This window comes from Erithacus rubecula (genome assembly GCF_903797595.1).
Source record: "Erithacus rubecula genome assembly, chromosome: 14".
Lineage (NCBI taxonomy): Eukaryota > Metazoa > Chordata > Aves > Passeriformes > Muscicapidae > Erithacus > Erithacus rubecula.
In genome coordinates, this window is record NC_136666.1 from 15,520,560 (window position 1) to 15,542,203 (window position 21,644).

The window sequence follows — 21,644 nt, forward strand, 5'->3', positions numbered from 1 at the left end:
ATGGTTTGGAGCTGCATCACTGAGATGCAGGGCTTGCTCAGCCTGATGAAAGCAGGCTTTGGGGGAGCTGGCAGGGCCCTCCAGTGTCCAGGATGAAGTCATCAAGATGGCAAGTTTGGACTCTTCATAGTGGCACATGGTGGAAGACAACAATATAAATGTAAAAAAGAGAGGTTCAGGTTAGGTGTAAAGAAAATGTTCTTTTCTCAGCAGCCAACAAGTATGAGAACAGGCTGTCCACTGAAGCTGGACAGTCTCCATCCTTGGAGATTTTCAACAGCAAGTTGGTTAAAACCCTGAACAACTGCATTTGGCCTCATCAATCTCCTCACTTGGAGCAGGAGGTTGGACAAGTGTTCTGCTGTGGTTCATTCTAAGCTGAATTATCCTACAGAATTATGACTCTCAATTCACAGTTTTCAAACAATCTATGGCATGTTTTCTCTCTGGCCTGATCCTTTGAAGTGGGAATTACTTTAAAATAAATAGGTCAATCAGAATAGGTCAATTCAGATTCTACCTTGCTTTTTACAACAGAGTGTGCATGGTATAACCCTTTTATCCTTCACATCTACCAGAATCCTAGTCCTGCAATGGTTTTCCTATACAACAGTATGGGATGTTGCATGGATTTTAACTAAAATCAGAGACAAACAGCTATTGCAGAGTGAACTGGTGCAGTAAGTTGTTCTCATATTTCACTTACATTACACCTTGTTTACTCAAGGTGGTTGTATCAAAGTCCAAGGAGTGACACAAGCAGGAACAAAAGTGAAGGCAGACACACCCTCTGTGGACTTTGTTTTTCCAGTAATATTTTCTTCTAGCTGACACGCCTCTGCTGTGCAAGCAGATGGATCTTATTTGTTGTGATATATGAAGTTTTACTGAAGCTCCATGTTAGCTCTTGTTTGAAAATGTAACATGGATATTTTATAAACAAGACTAATATCTGTCACTGATTTTAATAACGTTGTATTCTGACAGGATTCGATTTACGCTCTGGAAAACCCACGCTTTCAGTCATGCTCTCGGCTCCTTTGCAGCACCAGAAACTCGGCGTCCCTCTGTTGGTCACACCGAACTTTCCGTCTGGAGGCCGGCGCGCGCTGGCGCGGGCGCGGCCCCGCTCGGTCCCGCGCTCGGCCCCGCGCCGCGGGAGCGCGGCTGCTGGCGGGCGCGCGCGGCCCTCGGTGCCCGCCCGGGATCGGCGCTGCCGGGAATCGCTGGAGGAGGGGGCGATGCAAGGGCTCCCCCCGCCAGGGCGGCAGCGCGTTCCCATGGTGACGGCGTCCTGGCAACCGCTCCCGCTCCCGCAGCCCGGCCTGCGGCGGCCGCCCCGCTGCAGCCGCTCCCATCCCATCCATCCATCCATCCCATCCCATCCCAGCCCATCCCAGCCCATCCGCGCCGCGCAGGGACCGCCAGGGCGGGCGGGGAGCTCCGGCCGCGCTCCGGCGGTCACGGCTCGGGAACTGCCGCTCCCGCGGCGGAGCGCCCGGAGCGCAGCGCGGCTCGGCCGGCGGCGGGGATGCGCGGGAGCGGCGGGCAGCGCTGCCCTGCCCGGAGCCAGCACCGGTGAGTGAGCGCACAGGCTGTCCCGGCTCCGGACCCCCGTGTTGCATGGCCAGAGGTGCTGTCTGCACCGCGGTGTCCTGCCGGCCGTCGTACAAGCCGTGCGCCGCAACCTTCCCCGCGCCCAGCGGTGACCCCGCACGGCGGGGCCGGGACCCCCGGCGGGGCCGAGCCGCGGGCAGGCGGGGCGGGGCGGGGCAGGGCGCTCGGCCTGGCACCAGCAGGGCTCCGCCGCGATCCCCCCGCTCCCGGCGTCTCGGTACGGGCCGGCAGCGGGGCCGATCGCAGCTGTTTCCCCAGAGGGTCCCCCGCCTGTCCCGGAGCCCCCCGCCTGTCCCGGAGCCCCCCGCCTGGCCCGGAGCCCCCCGCCTGGCCCGGAGCCGCGGCTCGATCGCGGCGCTGCCGGGGAGCCCCCGGTACCCTGGCCCAGCGCCTGGGCACGGTGCCCGATGCCGCGGCACCGGGGCTCGGCACGGCTCTGGCTCTGCCCGGCGCTGCCGGGGTCTGGCTCTGAGCACCGGGACTTGCTCGCTTACTCCGAAGCGCTGCCCCAAAGCACTTCAGAGTAACACTGGGAAGGATCAGGCGGCTGCCGGGGTGGTGCCGTCACACGCTCCCTGTGCAGCAACCAAAGCGCTTTCTATTTTAAGAAAAAAAACCCGGAGTGATTAAAGTGTTTGCCTAGGCAGGTATTTCAGTCTGCTTTGATTCCCGTGTGACTTGTGGCAAGTCACATAGCCCGCCCCGTGCTTCATTTCCCTACCAGCACAGAAGGAAATTATATTTTCAGGGATAATAATGCTTCCTACCTCGCAGGCATATTGTGAGAATGAATGTGAAAAACACTCCGAGGTGCGCAGACATTACAGCATTAGTTGTAGATTATCATGGAAGAATGGGAACGGAATGCTACAGGTATGATTATGCTTCAAAACAGGAGAAATGGTGATCCTGCAGAAAATAAACAATAAACTGCAAGGCAGTCTGTGAAGTCGGGAAAGGATGCCACAGCACAAATAGCAAGGAGTGAACTGCAATTGCTAAAAGTGTCTCTTCATCATGTCCCATGGATGATTTTGTTTTTCCCAAGATTTTACATATCTTACGTCAGTGATTTAAAGAAATGCTAGGGAAGCACTCCACATTTGTATGGAAATCCTGCCTTAAGTATCAAGTAAACTGTTATTTTTGGCAATCAGACATATCGTTTCCAAATAGGAAAAAACTTTTATCTTGTTCATGTGACAAATATATTTGAAATATTCAGTAACTTAAATCAGTCAACCCAAATTTACTGGGTTAATATATCATGACTTAAATTGCTTATAGCAGTATCAAGCAGGAAACAACCTCATTAAAAAAGTAAATTAAGCACCTCTAACCAATATTTCAACTGGTATCTTACTATACACCAGTTCAGTGCCATTGAAAGAGCCATGTGAAATGATACCCCTCTGAATCTATGTATCAGAACATCTTACAGTTTCTATTTACTAGTCTAAGTTGGTATTACACTCATAGAGAAGGAATTCATCATTAGTTCTGACAGCTATTTGTTTATTGCAAATATCTCCAAACTCCAGGAAAGTTTTGTACAACTGCCAATCAAGGTCTTAGATCCTTTCTGACCGTCTGATCAGATCAAGAAATCTGATATCTGATGATGAGATGCTTCATCTAGTAAAGAGCAAAGAGAAATTAATGAGAAGTTCATTTGTGTAACTTTTGTTTCATATCCACACTTACTCCAGATATTTGCATTTAGCTGCATTATTTATGGTAGACTGGCAGAAAGAGTTTAGACTTTGTGCAAACCTGTGCTTAGTTTGCTGCAAATATTATTTTCCAGTTGATACTAAATGGGTACTAAAGGCTGTGGGACTAAAGCACTTTTTGGGTGTTTTTTGTAAGGTGTATTTCACTAAATTTCACTAAGATTCTGCCAGATTTTAATATTTGTTTTTTGTTTTTCTAGGTAGCATCCAGTGCTTTGCTGCTGCAGTGCACATAGCTCTTCCCAAATCAGTGGGATAATTCCTGTGTTTACAGCTAAATTGTGCTTAAAAGCTTCAATGCATCAAGACTGCTGAAATGTGTTAAGCCCAGAGGTCTCAGGCCCATTGAGAACTGGGTGCCTGGTGGTGTGACCAGGAGGGACCCCTCGCAGAGTTCTGGCATTCCTCAAAACCCAACAAACAACTGGGAAATGAAAAGTGTGAGGTACAGACTGCAGAACTGGACATTCAGTGTCTGTGCAGGACTCTGAATGCAGAAGTCACCACAATGAACCCCAGCTCTTATACTGTGCTTTTGACTTACAGCCATGTAAGAACCTAAACAAGGAGGTAGGTATGGTGATCTCTCTTACATATAGGGAAACTGAGTCATTGCTCATGGAAATAACTTGACCAAAGTCAACAGAATCAGAGATTGAGCAAGGAATTCAATTCAGACCTTCTGAATTCCTGTCTGGTGTCACTGCTGCTCAGCAACCCAGCTTCTCTTAAAGCTGTTTTTTTCCCTAATTTGTAGTTTCCGAAGCACCATGCTATAAATAGAACACACACACTGTGACAATGTTTGCTCTCTGCTTTCAGGCACTGCTTTCATACATTTCTAAATGACAAACATGCTTTGCATTCTGAGATCTCAAAGGGTAGCCCTATTGCTTCTTCACTATCGATATTTGACTATTGTATTTCTATAACCCCATCTTTCTCAGATTGCACAGCATTTCATCAGCACTTGTAAGCTTCTTTTCATACATCAGCCTTTATTTTGCAGTGAGGATTTTAGGTTCCCAAGGAGATCAGGCTCAGGCCATACTACTTCTCTTTATACTTTAAAATGTTTGTTTTATGTAGGGGAGATTAGTTGGATTTGATCGAGGCTAATATATTTTTCATTAATTTCTGTCAGCAGAAAAAGCTGCTGTGCCAGGTACTGGTGTCACAGTAAGACACTAAAATATCTTTCTAAAACTATTTAATAGACCTACTCTGTTGCAATGTCTGTCACAGTCTGGCTGGCTGTGTCTAAAAATTAAAAATTAAAGAATTTATATTCTTACCACAGAATAATTTACTTACAACATTGTGTCGTCATTTAGATTTGAAGACAATTTAATACAATACTCAATTTTGATAAATTATGCTGATGTCACACATTTTATTTAGGTTTCTGACTGCCAATGCTTTTATGATACAAACATCTTACCCCTAATAATCTGCTGTCATGAAACACTTGTATTTGATTCTCCAGTTGATGTTTTCTTAAGTTTTATGATCATCCTGTAGACCTTACTTTATTATTCATTGATTAATGATGTCAGAGACCAGTAGAAGCTTGGGGAAATGAACTTTGTTTACCTCTGCCCTGCCAAATCAGGGTCAACAGCAGATTTCAGTTTCAAGGCTGTCAACCTCATCTTTTCAAGAGTATCATTTTCACCATAAAAAGCTTTTTAGCAGTTTTTAGTCTTCATTCTTTTGTATTAATTTTTATTTGCATTTACTGCATTAGCAATATTTGAATGCCAAGATCACTGGTGTCAGCATAATATTACACTTTACTTAAAGGTGCACTGAAAGCAAAAACTTCAAGTCATTTCAGTACCAGATTTAAACTATACAATAATTCAATTTGTGCTTTTTCAACAGCCATAAATTATTGACCAGAGAATGGCCCACCGAAGCCCAATCTTCCCAACTCTTGCCCCTTCTGAAAGGTACAGTCTGGAATAAAAAACAAAAATTTTTCATATTGCAGAGTATTTTGTATCTCTTAATTCCCTATATACAGAAATGCTGTGACCTTTGGCATTAGTGTGCAAAGAAAAGTGGAATACCATAGACATTCAAATAATAGCCCAAATCACAAGTCCTTACTCAGCTTTTACTTAGATATTTCCCAAAGAAATTAAATAGCTTAAATCTCACTGACTAGAAGTCCAGGAATACTTTAGCCAGTGTTTGAGTAGCATGGAATGAGTTGTGAAAACACAGCCAAAAGTGACCTTTGTTGGAATCCTCATCCATCTCTATCAATATCATCATGGTCAAAGTGAACTGCTAATTTGGCTCATTAACAGGAAACAACATGAGAATACACAGAGCTCCTAGAAAAAAGAAGTGGGGTTGAACTGGTGTCCTCCACTTATGCTTCTGAAGATGTTAATCTTTACAGAACATAGTGGTAGGAAAAGGTTGCATGCATTAGCAGCCTCATTTTATTATTTTCAGCACCCATGAGCTCCACTGCTTCCCATGGGAGCTATGCAATGCAGAGCACACTTCAAAAATCTAGAGAAATATTCAAGGAACTCAGAGGTAGGCTATTTTGTGGGAAAATTTAACTTCTATGATTCTGAGAAGCTTGTCATAATTTTGGTCTCACCTCAGTTTCTAAGCCTACATTTGTTCCTGTCCAGTTTGCAAGGGAACAATCTTCTGTGTCATATTACAGGGTAGTTATAGAGACAGAAAAGGGATTGACACAAACTACTTCTTTTCAATCCTGATCTGTTTTAATTTAATTTACAATACCTACCTTCAAGTCTTACAGCTTTGATTAAGCCTGAGAACAAGACAAATAACATTACTTTTGAAACTCAGTAGAAGGGTTTGAATTTGGATTCTTAATCAAATTATAGTTCAGATTTGTAACTACTATTATTATGCTAATGTCCTTTCCTTAAGATCCGATACTTTTGAAAGCTTCCTTAGAGAGAATGAAAAAAAGCCTGACCTGCCTTTGTGCAAGACACAATAGCCAACACAACACCCATTTATTTGTAGCAGTGCTCTCTCTGGGAGGACTTTTAGGCTTCTCCGCAGCACTGCAGTACTCAGATAGTGTCACACCATCTCCAGCGCAAAGGCCTTGCAGAGTTTAGTGTGAGAACCTGACGAGCTGTGGGTTTTCCCCTGCAGACGGGTGCGGAACATCCCGCTGCACAGCCAGGCACTGACGGCGGTCCCGCTGGCATCCGCCAGCCTGGTGGATCAGCTGGAGGACAGGATCCTGAGCCATGAGAAAACAACGGCGGCCCTGGTGGAACACGCTTTTCGCATCAAGGAGGACATTGTTTCCACGCTGCACAGAATGCAGAACAAAGGGGGAGGTGACCGGCTGGCGAGGCAGCTCCTGGAGGAGCACATCCGAAACATCACCGCGATCGTGCGGCAGCTCAATCGCGACATCGAGGTACGGCACCAGCGCCCTCCCACACACTTACTGCTTCCCATGTCCTAACAAAGTTCACCACGGGATAAGTAAAGGCCTGAAGATCCTGTAAGCTTATAAATTGTTTTTATAACTTGAAAAAGTGTTTGCAAATTACATAATTCTATCGGTGGCTATGAAAATAGCACAGGATATTAGCATATAAACACAGGAGCCTTTGTGGTTCTAATAAGCTTGCTTTCAAAACCTGCACTGGAAAATCTTGAAAAAATGAATTAATGCGACACTAATACCCAGCTCAACTTCAGTCCAAAGGCTGTGCTGTATAAACACTAGGAAATGCCTTTGCTCTATAATAAACTTTCTTTCCCTTCCGACTCACTGACGACACGAAGTAACCAAACCCAAGTGCTCATTTTTATGACCTAATCGTAGGCAGACACATGACTTCATGTCTGACCTCTGCTGCAGTGAACAACAGGGGTGTGGTGGGGAAAATGAGAAAAGAAAAAAAAATGTACCTCTTTATTTCACTGTCAAGTTATACTTTATATGTATTATGGTGGTTGTGTGCAGATTGGACAGTAATAATAAGAAATAAGACATAACTAAAAAGTATCTGATTTGGTACATTACAAGACAAAGCTTTGCATAAAGTATTAATAAAATGGTATCTGAGGATACTGAGTTACTGAAAAATAATGAGTGACATTTAAAATGTACATTAAATGTGACATACTGAGTTTTTATTTGCATATGAATGCTCTGTAGATGCTGCAGGAACAGATACGTGTCAGAGACAATCTCAGCTATGGAACAAATTCTACCCTGAAGAGTCTTGAAATGCGGCAGCTTTCTGGTCTGGGAGATCTTCGGGGAAGAGTTGCAAGGTAAAAGTCTGCATGGAACTGTGTTTTGGGGTCTAGCTAGTCTTGTTTTAATCCTGAAGTATAAATGATAATGGGTTGAATTCAACTTTGGCAAAAATCCAAGGATAATTTTACTCTGCGTTTTCAAGAAAATGAGTAATAATACTTTGCATTCCAGAATTATGTATTAAATGTGACAATATCACCCTTAATTCCTAAAATTCTTGAAATTAGTTCTAAATAAATTACTTCAAATTCCCTGGGAATTTGGATTTGGTTCAGCTTTTAAGAAGTACTGTGGTTAGATTCATGTGCCTTTGAAACACGTTAATTAGCACAATTATAAAGGCAGCACAGAACAATCTGCACTTGTGAAGAACAAAACAGTTGCACATTTTTGCATATATTCTAGAAGTAGAAATCTTCACACTCAGTTAGTGGTTAGCCATATTAAATCCCACATGGGCTACATGACACACAAGGAACAGAAAACTGAACAATAACAGAGGTTTTGCAGGCTGCCTGAAGCTCCAGGTTACAATTCTGTGACCACACAGACTGTGCCATCAATGACACATTTACAAACCCCAGCATGACAACATTTGCTTAAGTGCCTGCAAAGCTGAACATGAAAAGCAGAGACTGTGTACAGCTATGTACAGTTATGCACATATCCTGTATGTGCAGGAAAAGGACATAACCTGGCCTACAGCTGCTTGGGTAATAACTTTGGTGGAGTTATACTTGTCCTGAATTTGATCTGTTATCTATATTATATGGGTAATTCTGCTTCCTTTTCTGCATGTCACCTGATTTGATAATAACCCTCAACAACATACAGAAATAATCAGGAGAGGGATTTTCTTTGAATTAAGGTATTCTCATAAATTACTCAGTTATCTGAAGCTTCCACTGTAACTTTCATAGTCCATTTTGTAGACTATACTTTAGAGAGACTTCAAAAAGAATTACACATTTAGTAAGTTATGTACTATCCTTTAGCAAACACAAATGAACTAGTTTATTTTTTTTCAAATCAGAAAATTGATGGAAAAACTTATAGAGAGATACACATACACATCTCTGTCCTGCTGAGAAATCTCCCCAAAATGTACATGCTTATATCTTCCTGCTTCTTTCTATAAAAATATTTTGAGATCATACTACATCCTGAGAGGTGTTCTATGTGGAGCAGCACTGTTAGTGACACCTTGGGAGGCAAAACATGATGCCTTTGCCCTCAGTCAGGGAACTCAAGAGAAGAAACTACTGCTGATGTGGCTGTCACTGGGGGCCCTGTGCTGGCCCAAGGACTCGGTGTGGGAGGGGGGGACAGGGCACAGGGTGTGCCAGGGCTTCTTCCTTTATTTCCTTAGGGCACCACCCTTGTGCTGTGCCTGGGTTGCAATTTATCTGCAAATTGAATGAGATTATGCCCATGTCAGACTGTGTGACGAATGCAGGTTATTTGTATTCATTCCTGTAAGAGGATCAGTTTATTGCCTTTTAACTGATACCTTTCATTCTGCATTCTATGCTTCTATTCAGCATGGTCTCTATAAAAAAAAAATTAAAAATCCTTGAATGAGGAAAGAAATCTTCCCTTTATCAGAAAGCAATTTAAAGCAGTGGTCCATGAGAGAAATCTATTTGTCTTTATTTACAGAACATATTCTACTTTGAAGTTAGTGTTCCAGTGAATAACAGTTAAAGCACTAGCTGGAGTTTGTGATCAAGACAATGGTTTGTTGTGCCTTTGGCACAACACAGAGACTTTCTCTGAGATAAACACCTTCTGATTGCTTTAGCCATATTCCTTATATAAAATATACTTTCCTTGCCTAATGTACCCTTACCTGTAGTGCTGTTAGCTTCCAGATGAGTTTAGAGTGAAACATTAGAAACATGATCAAGTTACTGTGGGTTACCAACTTCCTGTGCATCAACTTCCAGCCACAGTGAAGGCACATTGAGAGGCTTGGGCTGCAGTAGCTCTGAGCACTGTGTTTGCTCCAGGCTGGCAGAAGGACACTGGAATCAGTTTAGATATTAAATCCCAAAGCCTGAGCCCTTTGTCATGTAGTAACTTTAATGTCCATCTTATGATTCTGGCCAATTTCAGTTCCAGTGATTTCATACATACTAAACATCCTATTCAAGTTCAGTATTGGAGAGAGGGGTGTTTATTTCCTAACACCAACTGTTCTGTAACATGTCAATATGTCATCCAACAACTTTCTCATTATTTCTTGAGGGCTGGTGCTGTTAATGATAGGAACAAGGGATCCCTATATGCACATGCAGTTCTGAAGCACAGCTCCAAACCACACTCTCCACAGCCCTGCAGGAGTGAGATTCCAACACACCTCACATCACAGAATCAACTAATATTGCTATCAGAGAAAGAATACACATTACAGCTCATGTTTCTGGATCCTTCCTCAATAAACACAGTTTACTGCTGAATTTGTGAAGTGTTATCACAGCCCTGAATTATTGCTAAAAATCAGCATTATTATTAAGAAAAAAAATATTACCTCTATAAAATTCAGCAACACATGTAGCAGAAAATTAGATCGATGCCAGTAGATCAAATTCTCCAGCCCCCTGTCCCTTATATTGTCAATTTTATATTAGACAGATTTACCAATTCTTTTTCTAATGATAACAGATCATAAAATTCATTAGTGCCTTATCATTTATTTAGAGAATTACTTGTGGATAATGAGCATTTCTCTGGAAAGTTTAAATCCAGCAGCCTGGTTGGAATGATAGCTGCTGCCATCTTCATAAAAGCTTCCTGAAAGCTGAAACATCCGGAGTAATGGCAATTATGTGTGTTCAGATTGCCTACTTTGCATATATAGACGAATTCTTTATCTACATTATGGAACTGATTCATTTCAGACAACCTGGGCTCATTGCACGTGGGCAGATTTTCCTGCTGCAGGCATTCTGAGTCTGCTGCATCTGTGCTGCACACACTGGCAGCTCCCCAGAGCAGTAACTGTGCTGCTCCCTGGCCTTGCTGTGGGACTGGACCACAGGGGCAGCTCTGGGCTCCCTGCCCCAGGCCAGAACCATCCAGCTCTGCTGCTCCTGCCCACTGGGCATTTCTACTTGCTTTTACTTGTTTTTCTCTGGAATGCTGACATTTTAATTGGAACATCTCCTGTTCTAATAAACCAGGAACATTAAAAGCTCTTTCCATACCACTACAGCACATGCATATGGCAGCCAGCTGCAGAGTACTGGCACAGTTCTCACTTTATCTATGTCCCAGCCATATCCAATGGAGCAACTGTTTGTCTTTTGATTTCCTTGATGCTGAGCACATTTTCTTCCAAGTTAAAATCAATCGTGTTTGTGAGTGTGGACAACAGATATAGAAGATAAACCAAAATAATCTGATCTATGTATGCTAGGCATAGGCACATAGTCAAAATTCACAGTCAGTTACCATGGAACTACATGAACCCTTTGACCACATAACTAAATTCCATGAAGAAGAGAGATGCTCTGTGATTAAACCCAAAACACTAATTTACTTTAAAAACAATTACAGGTGCTTGCTGATTACATTTACTTCAGTAGTTTCAAAGCTGTTGCTTTTTATATTTTCTGCCATGCCTCAGAGAAACAAAACTAATCATTTTTTTGGAACCCACAACCTTTTGGTGACTAGATGATTCAATTTTTCTGATTCTCTCTGATTGTAACAACATGAAGAGATTTGGCTTCTCTGTTCTTTCTAAAGAAACTCCCTGATTGTGAGCCCTACAAGCTTTTCACTGCCATGCAAACCCTAGCCAGGCTTCCTGCAGGTATTACTAATGGGTCTCACAATGCTGAACTGCTGCACTAGAAATTAATTTCCTCAAGTTTTATAATGCCTATGCTATTTTACATTACTGATTATTTTTCATATGGAAACCATAATAATAAGCAGATACTCCATTTGTCATTTTAGCAGTAACTTTCCCTTAATGTTTAATGATAATGGCACTTTCTGTAACTGAGGTGATGAAAATGCATGTTGAAATGAAAGCTTCAAACTGAAATGTGACTAAAAAGATGACAAAGTGTGTCATTGGTTTAGTAACGACTTAACATGCCTCAGCTTGTTCCATTTCAGTGCCTTTTTCTCCCTCAAATTGTAACTGCTGTCTGTTCCTCATCAGTTTCTTATATCAAATTTGGTAACGCTAATGATTACATACTTAAATATATATATATATGAGTCATACTTCACAGAGGTCTTACTCCTGAAATCACAGTACTCATATTTTTACAGCTCAGTTAATGCCCTTACTGCAGTACTGTAGATGAAATCCACCTGATCAAATTATTTTTAAAATCTGGTAGAAAACACACATGTTTTATAGCATATATATCCTGAAAATGCTGCAGCATCAAGAAGCATTCCAATGTGAAGAAAGGAAACAATAATTATTATGTTCCAGGACTTCATTTTATAGCCTTTTCTGAGACAAAATTGCCATTGCTTTCAACAACAATTTATTTATTCACCTAAATAAAGACTAAGAACCATAAGATTTGCCCCATATTGTTAACTACACATATTAGCTGTTTACTACTATTTCACAAATGAAAATGCAAAGCTACAGCAATGAAAAAATGGTGCTCAGTTATTTAGGCTACTAATCATGATGGGGAACTCACACACCTTATCAGATATTTTCTGGGGTATGACGGAAGATAGGGAAATGAAATTCTGCATCTTTGAATTTCTGATGTGATTTCCCTGAGTGATAACACACCCTACCCATACCATGTCAGTGCCAAGAGCAATGGAATTTGTGTCTCAGACTACCTGACCTCCAGGTCTATTTGGGAGCTGAACACTATGAGATGTGTTACCATTCTTACAGTCTCAGAGACATTGCTTCCCTAGCCAGCCAGGAATTCCATAGAAATGGATGATTTAAAAGGCCTGGACCTTATATTCTATTTGGCTGGTGCTTTGTTTTTTATCTATTCAAACAGGTGTGATGCTGGGTTAGCCAGGTTGTCTGCAGAGCACAAAATTACGTATGAAAGACTTCAGAGTCTAAGTAAGGACCAGCACACCTCCAAGCTGATCTTAGAATCTAAAATCAAAGAGGCAGAAATACAGGTATGGTATTTACACCAAGGCAATCCCTGTACAGGTAAGAGTTCTAGTCTAATTCACACAGACTCCATTGCTGTCAATTATTATCCTGGGAGGTCACAGATTTCCAAGTGGAGAGGTCACAGTCCTTATTACATTGACCATTGGTACCTAGATGCATTACTGTACTGCTCTGGCTAAAAAAGGGCCTTAATTTCAACCTGCAGCATGCTGTGTAAAAGGAGTTAGTATGTAAAGGCACATGCTCAACAAAACTAAAACAATGCAAGCTTCTGTGTCTTTGTATGTTTTGGCCTTCCCAGGATGATCCTATATGTATTTTAACACAATTGTTGAAGGTCTGCAAAACAAAACAGGCTTTGGATTCTGTGAATCCATTAATCTGTCTGTCAGGTTTCTCTTCCATTGGGTTTGAGAATGGAAGTGAGCACTAGATACAAGCAGAGACTTGGAGATATGAAGAATCCCTTTCCTTAATGTCACATCTCAAGGCCTTCCCATTTTCTTGGTCAACAAAAGTATTTTACATCTTCATTTTGTGGTAGGTAAATGGCCTTTCTAAACTTTGCCTTTCTCAGAAGCCTCAGTGTAGTATATTAGCACGCCAGGAGCATGTTGTCATGCAACCTGCAGTAAACCTGAACAGTATGCTTTGAGAAAGTGGGATGGTTATTTTGGTGACAAAAATTCTCTTTTAGTAATGACCTAGCCCCAGTTAAACCCAGCACTTCTATCCCTGCAGTGGTCCTTATACACAAAGTGATGGAGCACATCCCTCAGTATTGGTGGAGTGCTTCAGAACTTGTTTATTCTGATTATGTGGCAACTTAGAGATGTATGGATTACTCAAATTCAGCTGTCTCAAGGGGGAACCAGGCAGAGATTTTCAAGGCAAAACTATTCACATTATTTAAGGCAAAAAAAAATTTAGTTTTCAAAATGCTGATGCTTTCATATTGAGAGATAGTATATTTTCATGATAAAGTAAAAATATACAAATTCATTAATTTCTGGAAGCAAGTTCTCTGTAAGACCTCCTCTGCTGTTATGAAAACATCCCAAATGGAATTGTGATGCAATGCTGTTAAAAAATAGTAAATTCTGAATTTTATTTCAGATTTCTCATCTGCTGAGCAGAGTAGAGCAATCCATAATGCAGCAAGAAGCAAAGCTGAAGATTGCCTACAAAGAGAGCAACCAACAGCTGCAAGTCCTGGACACAAAGTAAGTGCCTGGGAAGCTTTGCTGCTGCTGTGTACCTTGGGAGCAGGGCCTGAGTTTTCCCAGCTTGGCCAGTCTGACTGGTGTAATCTTCAGGCCTATAAAAGCAGGAATCTCTATGAATACATGTGTTTGCTCCACAGATATTGCAAAAGCTGACTGTCAAGAGGTCAAGAAGGACTTGCTCTCACAAAGAATTCTGCCCCTAATGTGGTTAGGCAATTCTGAGAAGTTGATTAAATTTCTGGTTAAGTATTCAGGCAGAAGTTATATTAAAGGACACAACTAAGGGTTTTTGTCAGAGTGGTCTGGTGCCTTTCTGCAAGAGCTGTCTGAAGCAATGAATGCTGGAGGTGGCTGTGCAGAGCAGGGGAAAAAGCTCAGCTGAAGGAAGCAAAGCACAGCACTCACGGAGTGCTATTGCTTTGAACTAGTTTCAAACATGAATGTAACTGAAATACCTAAATTATTAGTGGTAAGATACTCTGTGCTACCAGACATTACATGGGGTCATTATATTCAATTCAGATGTTAACTCCTCTCCAGGCATTTCCCTCAGTAGCAGTCCTGGTATAAACCATCCACATCCTCATTCCTTACTGCTTGTCACTCTCCTCATGCAATCCAGGTTTCACACATCCACTGGAGAAAAGAAACAGTTTCACTGGCACAGTTACTTGGTGTAAAGTTGAGGTGGGTATGGGCAATGTAAGTGGAGCTACAAGAACCAGCATTGTCATCAGAATAAGTGGCTACCAAATCTTTGCTCGGATTTAATACATATGGACATGAGGTTTATAATCTGAATGGATGACCATATTCTGTTTCCAGTGTCACAATGAATTCTCATCTACCATTATTCCAATTTTGCAATGTGTTTCATATAAACTTGCTGTGAACTTTCACCTCTATTATCTAAATCAATGTTACCATATCCAGTTAAATAGCCTTAAAATTCAAAGACTCACCTTAATATGGTGTGAAGAATGTATTAAATTGCCATTTTGTGTTTTTATGAACACGTCCATGAAGAAGTCATTGTTGAATGACCAGTTCTTCTCTTTTGTATCTGCAAATTTCTATTGTGTTCCTAGATTAAAAGATGCTGTTGAGGAGCTCAGCAATCAGATTTTGTCTGCACGGAGTTGGTTGGAACAGGAACATGGAAAGACTGAAAAAGAGCTTGTGCAAAAAATTGACCAACTCTCACTGACTTTTAAGGAAAGCACTGTAAGTTTTATTCAAATGTTCTGTAATACTTCTCAGGAAGCATCCAAAAGCATTAATAATAAGTAAGATGATGTAATTGAGATATTATTTGAGTGAGATTTTCAGATAGCCTCAGAATTTGCCTCAGTCTCTTCATCGATATCAAGTGTAATACCTACAATCTGAGAATCTTTAAATGAATCTGGTCACTGCTAAATAGATCAGTATTTTAACATACACCAGTCAAGTAATTTGAAATGACTTTATGAAAAATTGTAATTCCTTACATTTTGAATTCCAGATAAAAGATGATTAATCAGTAGCTATTTAATATTTTAAAAAGAACAGTTATTCCACATGCAGAGCAAATTATTAAAATTATTTTCCCTGGCTCCAGGAAATGAGTGAGAGAGGTATTGAGATGAAATTCAACCAAATGGCAGAGAAAATTGAGAGAATAGAAGAAATGCAGAAGATAACCATGGAAGCACATGAAGCAAAACAGACTGAGGAAAAGATAAATATTCGCATTGCCAAACTTCAGAATGAGATAAATGAAGATATAAAAGAAATGAAAGCTGAAGTTAATGCTGGTAGGAGCATAGTTTTCCAGTTCTTTATTCTGAATTGTGGTGACAGTAATTGACTCGTACTAGTATGCAAAATGTCTTTGATGTATCAAAGTAGTATAAATGCTTTTGGGGCAGATGTAATGGCTACTCCTGTGGTATTAAGAAGGATTTTCATAAGTGCAAAAAGCAGAATAATAAGGGGTGACAACCAGCTTAGAAGTGCTGTCCCCAGAGCAGGCACAGCCACAGCTGGGCTGCCATCAGCAAGCTCCATCCCATTTTCCTTCAGAACTTTTGCAGTGTTCCTAGTGAAAGCAGAGCATTGTACAAAGTGCATTCTGGCAGCAGGGATGTGATACTCCTGCTCCTCACGGTGAACTAATGGAATTCTCACCTGCAATTAGGGTTTGCAGCCATCTATGAGAGCATTGGGTCTCTACGGCAAGTTCTAGAAGCAAAAATGAAGCTGGACAGAGATGAACTGCAGAAGCAGATCCACCAAATGAAGCAGGAGGTTCCAAGATGGGGAGAAGCTGGACCATGACTGCAAGGTTTTGTCTGAGGGATTAGTGTTTACCTGGCTAACTAGGCAGACTCTAGTGTTGTTCCAGTCTGTAATGCCAATTACCCGCATGTACCAAATGGCATCCTGCTGCTGCTGCTGCTGCTGCTGCTGCTGCTGCACAGGTGTTTGCTCACAGCAGTAAATGCAAGCTGTTCATAGATACCTGGCCATGAGCCCTTGGAGCTGAGGTGCTGCTTTGCCACTGCACGACTCCAGTTGCTGTCAGCAAATTTAGCACTGTGTAAAACTGGAGGAATGCATTGGTGAAGCTGGCACCTAGTTTGCTAAAGTCATTCCAGTTTTGCAGGCTTGATCAGGCAGCTATCTGCTTTTATATGTACCCCTCCACCTCTAAAAAAAAAGGTAAGTTGCTATCATTTGCTTCATGTGGATTTGGCAAGGTTCTCCACCTTGATACAAATTACTTGAAATCAATGGACATTTTTAGAGTGATTCTCTCTACTGTTGATTTCCTGGGAAGACAGAATTGGCACTAAACAGACCAATCTTCAAAATCTAGACAAATCAGAAAATCTTTGTTTCAGTTTGCAAATATCCTGTGTGTGAAAACTAGGTAGTGTTACATAATGTAGTTGCAGACTGAGATGATTCATAAACAGCATAAGAAACTTAATTTACATAGTCTTAAGAATTGTAACCTTTTAAAATAATAACCAAGGGGAGTTGACACAGGATAAAAGATGCAGATAAAGTATTTTTTACTGGGCATGTTTTCCTGTGACTTGCTTCATTATATTGATAAAAACTTAGAAAGGTTTGAACACTAAAGAGAAGGTAATAATCTAACCTAGTCTGGAGACTGTAATGTAAAATAAAATGTAGTTTATGATCTCCTTAGAAATTTTCATTGAAGTAAAAAAATTGATTCATCATATTTAAGTAGACTTTAATAATTTAGCAGACTCAAATTGCTAATTTAATTCACATTATTTCCAGATAATAATTTCCATTCCCAGAAGAGATTGTATAATGAAAATCAGCACCCATGTGGCATATTATCTACATAGGAAAAAATATATGTTGTTTTTACTTCTTCATTTTTAGCATGATATATTGCTCCTCATGTTTGTAAGCCATGCAGGATTAAACTCTTACAAAAAATAAAAGACTTTATGCAGCATCCTATTAATTTGTGCTATTAACAGAAATTAATATACAAAAATCATATTAATTCACAGAATTTACAGTACTGTTGACCTAAATAAATTAATAGGATGTCTCTACACTGTCCTTAATGGACCTTTCATTCAGCTAGTATTGGAAAAATATATTTTTGGTTGGAAAATCAGTGGCAAATATCACTTCCATAAAAGACAATTTGGTCCACAGAGTCACCATATGAAAAACAAATAAAGAATTTTAAAAACCTCTACAAGAACTTGCAGTCATTAACTTCAGTAAGTCAGTGTAGAGGGTGAAAATCAAATAAATGCATATGTCTTTACAGGATTAACACCTAAGTTTATATTCATTTCTGCTTTAGTTGAAAGTCATTGAAGTCTCAAAGCCACATTAAGCATTTGCAGCTCCGGCTTCCAAATCTGTCTGATACAAACCAGGAATAGCAGAGGCAGTTTTGTTGTCATCCATGTCCTGTGGAATATATTTACAGTGGCAGCTAAGAGAGACAATTAAATGCTTGTAGATATTTCTCAGGAATTGTCTTCAAAATTCAATCTTACTTCATGTATGTATTCTTATCCTTAAATATTTAGCCATGTGCAGTAGAAAAGCTATCACTGGTGTTTTATTTTTTAAAAAAACAACAAAACAAAGAAAGAAACTAAAAGAGACAGACCAAAACCAGTGTAATTTTTAAATTCTGCAATTGGAAGTCTGTATAAAATCTGGTATGATATGAAGAGCATACAAAGTATCAGAAACAATTTATGTCGGACTTTAATAAATTGTTTCTCTTGTAAAAATCATATGTGACTGATCCAAATATAAAACAACACATGAAACCCTATCCAATTTTTACCTTTTCTGTCTTAAAAATGTTTTTCCCCTAAATCTCAGCTAAAGCAAATAAGTGAAAGTCAAAATGAAACAATATTCAAGTGATTGCCCAGTAGTGTTTTCAAGCTCTGAAGTGCTGAGTGGAGGCAGGCCCAGGTCAGCCCTGGGCATTGTCTGCCAGGGAGTGCTGGTATGTGAAAAGTGAGTCCTGCAAGGGAGAATTCAGAGCCCTCTGAGGACTGGAGTATCCTCTGATCACCTCAACATGTTAGGGCAGAATCCTCTCAGACACAGCATCCCCTCAGGGGAACAGCTGAGAAGCCACAAGGGCAGACACTGAGCTGGGGAAGCTTCATTTTGCTAAATGGAAACTGATTTTGAAAACTGACCCTCAAAGATCCTGTACAGCCAAATGGAAACAGCAGTGCTTGAAAGCAGGGCTGCTGCTTTTTGTTCCCTTCCATGCTGGTGTCCAATGGGATTCCTGTGTTCCAGTCCTTCAGGGACACCAAGGCCCATTTTTGATGGTGGAAATAATGTGCTTTCTTTGTTCTGCACAAGCACCATGAGTCTCGGGTTTGTGCACCAAGGGCCACCTTGCCAAGCTCACAAAAGGAACAAGGTAGGGAGGGAGTGCTTGTGTGGATGGAAATGGAGCACCAGAATGAGATTTGGGAAAGTAAAATAATAGATGTGCACAAAGTACTAGTTAAATCACCAAGATCACTGACTCAACCATAAACTCACTGAAGGAAGGACTGGGAGGAGCCTTAGGAAGTCATCTGCTCCACCTTTCTACTTTGAAATAGATTCAACCCTACCTAAAATATTTGCCATAGACACTTCTGTAACTATAACAATCTTTTAAGAATAAACCATTGATTATTGCAGTCTGTTCCACTGCTTAAAGAAGATTGCCTTGCCACCCAAACATCTCAACAAGGACAAGATGTAATAGCCTTAAATTTCAAGCACAGAGGACAAAACCCAATTTACTACATTCTTTCATTCATGTTCATTAGGTTTTTTGGCCAATCTGTGTATAAAAGATGATTTGATTGAAGTTTCACAGGATTATTTACCCAATATTTCTACTTTTTTTTTCTCCTTCTTATATCCATATAAAGCCCACCAAACCAGCAACACCTAATCCAAAGAAACCACCAGCACAAAACCCCAAAACAGCCAAAAGCAGACCACTTGCTGTCATGAAGTTGTAAAATCTCTCTTTTGCCAGCTATTTAACCTGCATGAGGCTTACATCACTTGCAATGTACAGACCATACTGTTCAGTCAACTGTGTAGCACATACTGAGTGTTGAACTCATTGGGAAATGTTTAACTGGGTACATGGCTTTTACATTAGTGTGTGATAACACAGTAGAACCATGGTACTGTGCAGTGAGGGACTTGGCTGGAATCAGAACTATGCCAGTAATTACAGAGAAATTGTGCCGTTTATACTCATTAAACAAACCAAAGGAAGGGTGCAAGTAAGAAGTTCAAAGGGTGACCCTAACTTCCACATGCAGCTGTTTATGTAGTGAGTTTTGTGTTGTGGATACCTTTATATTGTGGATATCTTTGTCATTACAATCTGATATAGTTCAATGGACAGTTGCCATGTTAGAGGAAAGCAGTATGAATGATAATGAAGAGCGGTGTATTCCTGTAACATCAATTTAAACTGAAATGCAAAATTTTCTTTTCTCAATTTCTGTTTGTGTTCCCCCTCCACGAGCATCTGGCCATCTGGGGCAGAGTGTTCTCTGTATCTGAGAATTAAAGTGCTCATTAGACAGGTCTTCCAAGGATGGAAATGTCTAATAAGAGAGGATGACAATGTGATGACTCGCTCCTATGCGCAGGGGGGAATTCCTGCAGCGACACTCCTGCAGTGTGAGGAAACGGGAGGCGGAGGTGAAAGAAGCCGGGGGAATTGGCGCACGGCTCTGCTCCATTTGCCACAAGGTGTCACTGTTACTCTCGGCAAGGGAGGGACGGGCCCGAGGTACCTGGGCGATCCATAGACGCTGCCATTCCACTGGGGTGGGGCTGAAAGTATTTACCATGTATTTTGACAAAAGAAAAAAAATATTCTAAAGACGTCACTGTGTAAAATCACAATAAAGGCAGATGATTAATTAAGTAAAATGTTCTGATTGTGATGCTCCTTTAAACAATCTGTGAAGAATCCTCCCTGAGTGGGGACCAAAACTCTCTGTCAGCAGGACTCTGTCAGGTCAACACAAACCTTTTAAAAGCCCCAACCAAATTCCCAAACCCAGAAAAAACAATCGGAGACAGTTCCAACGCACTAGATCTTAAATCATGTACAGCCCAAAGAGCAATGTGCCTTTCACAGTGCTGCAGATGTGCAGAAGAGGCTCCTGCACTGCCTCCTGCTCTGAGACTGGCTTGGGCTGGAAGAGCACAGCATAATCTCGACACTTACTACCAGATGAAGCTCTGGGTCCAGCACAAAAAACTACTCTCAATCTATGCAAGGATTATCTCAATAAATAATACAGTGGAATAGCCTCAAACATTGCAAAATATGTGAGAGAGTTGTGAGGTTTTGGCACAGATCAGTGAAAAAATGCTTTGAGCTCAGTGATGTACAAAAAACCAGGACCAATTTTACGAAGAAAACTGAGCAGTAATTGTCATAATGCAACAAGGGAATGTATGAGAAGGAAGGAATTAAAATAGAACACATTGTGCACTGCTGCACATACTCCAAACAGTTACTCTCATTAAACCTGACTTCAGCTTCTGCTAAGGCTCATTTTCTAATGCCAGGGCAGTAAACAGGCTTCCATTCTGTGATTGAAGTTGGAGCAGACTGTAAATGAAGAATGTTTCAGTGCCTGGGCTGTCTCATTGCTGTGCTGCCAATCCCTGATGGTGTCAGGACAGAGAGGCAGGCACCCACCCTGCCAGGTGGCCTTTGTGATCTTGCCATCTCCCCTAAGAACAACTTAGAGGTTCAATAATTGCATATTAGAGCATATTATTGCATATATATACAGCTGCATAAATAACACTGGGTTTCCATGTCCAGACTCCTTCCTTCTTCACTAGCTTTGAGAATTTTAATTTCAGTACATTCCAAGTATCTTGTCTTATAGAAATCATTAAATTCAAGAAAGGTATAATGACTCAAAGCAGAGCTTTTAGAATGCAAATAACTGGAAACAACAAAAGTTAAAACATATTTTATGCCACTGCCATACTTTGAAAAGATAAATGCCAGCCTGTTTACTACTATAAATAATAAACCTTGTTCACTTTATAAAGATCTTACAGGGATTGATCACTTTGTATCTTACACA

General features: G+C 40.9%; 1 protein-coding gene across 2 annotated transcripts; it reads left to right on the forward strand.

Annotated features, from left to right (window-relative positions):
• The first annotated feature begins 1,227 nt into the window (after nt 1-1,227).
• On the forward strand, nt 1,228-20,520 carry FAM81A (family with sequence similarity 81 member A). Of its 2 annotated transcripts, none has more exons than XM_079317586.1 (10): nt 1,228-1,578; nt 3,551-3,920; nt 5,235-5,302; nt 6,507-6,780; nt 7,531-7,649; nt 12,636-12,765; nt 13,880-13,986; nt 15,078-15,213; nt 15,590-15,785; nt 16,169-20,520. In XM_079317586.1, exons 3-10 carry the CDS (start codon nt 5,256-5,258, stop codon nt 16,306-16,308), a joined length of 1,149 nt encoding a protein of 382 aa, XP_079173712.1. In that variant the 5' UTR covers nt 1,228-1,578; nt 3,551-3,920; nt 5,235-5,255; the 3' UTR covers nt 16,309-20,520. The 2 variants fall into 2 exon arrangements, with proteins under 2 accessions (XP_079173712.1, XP_079173713.1); XM_079317587.1 differs by having other exon boundaries at nt 3,555-3,920.
• The last annotated feature ends 1,124 nt before the right edge of the window (nt 20,521-21,644 follow it).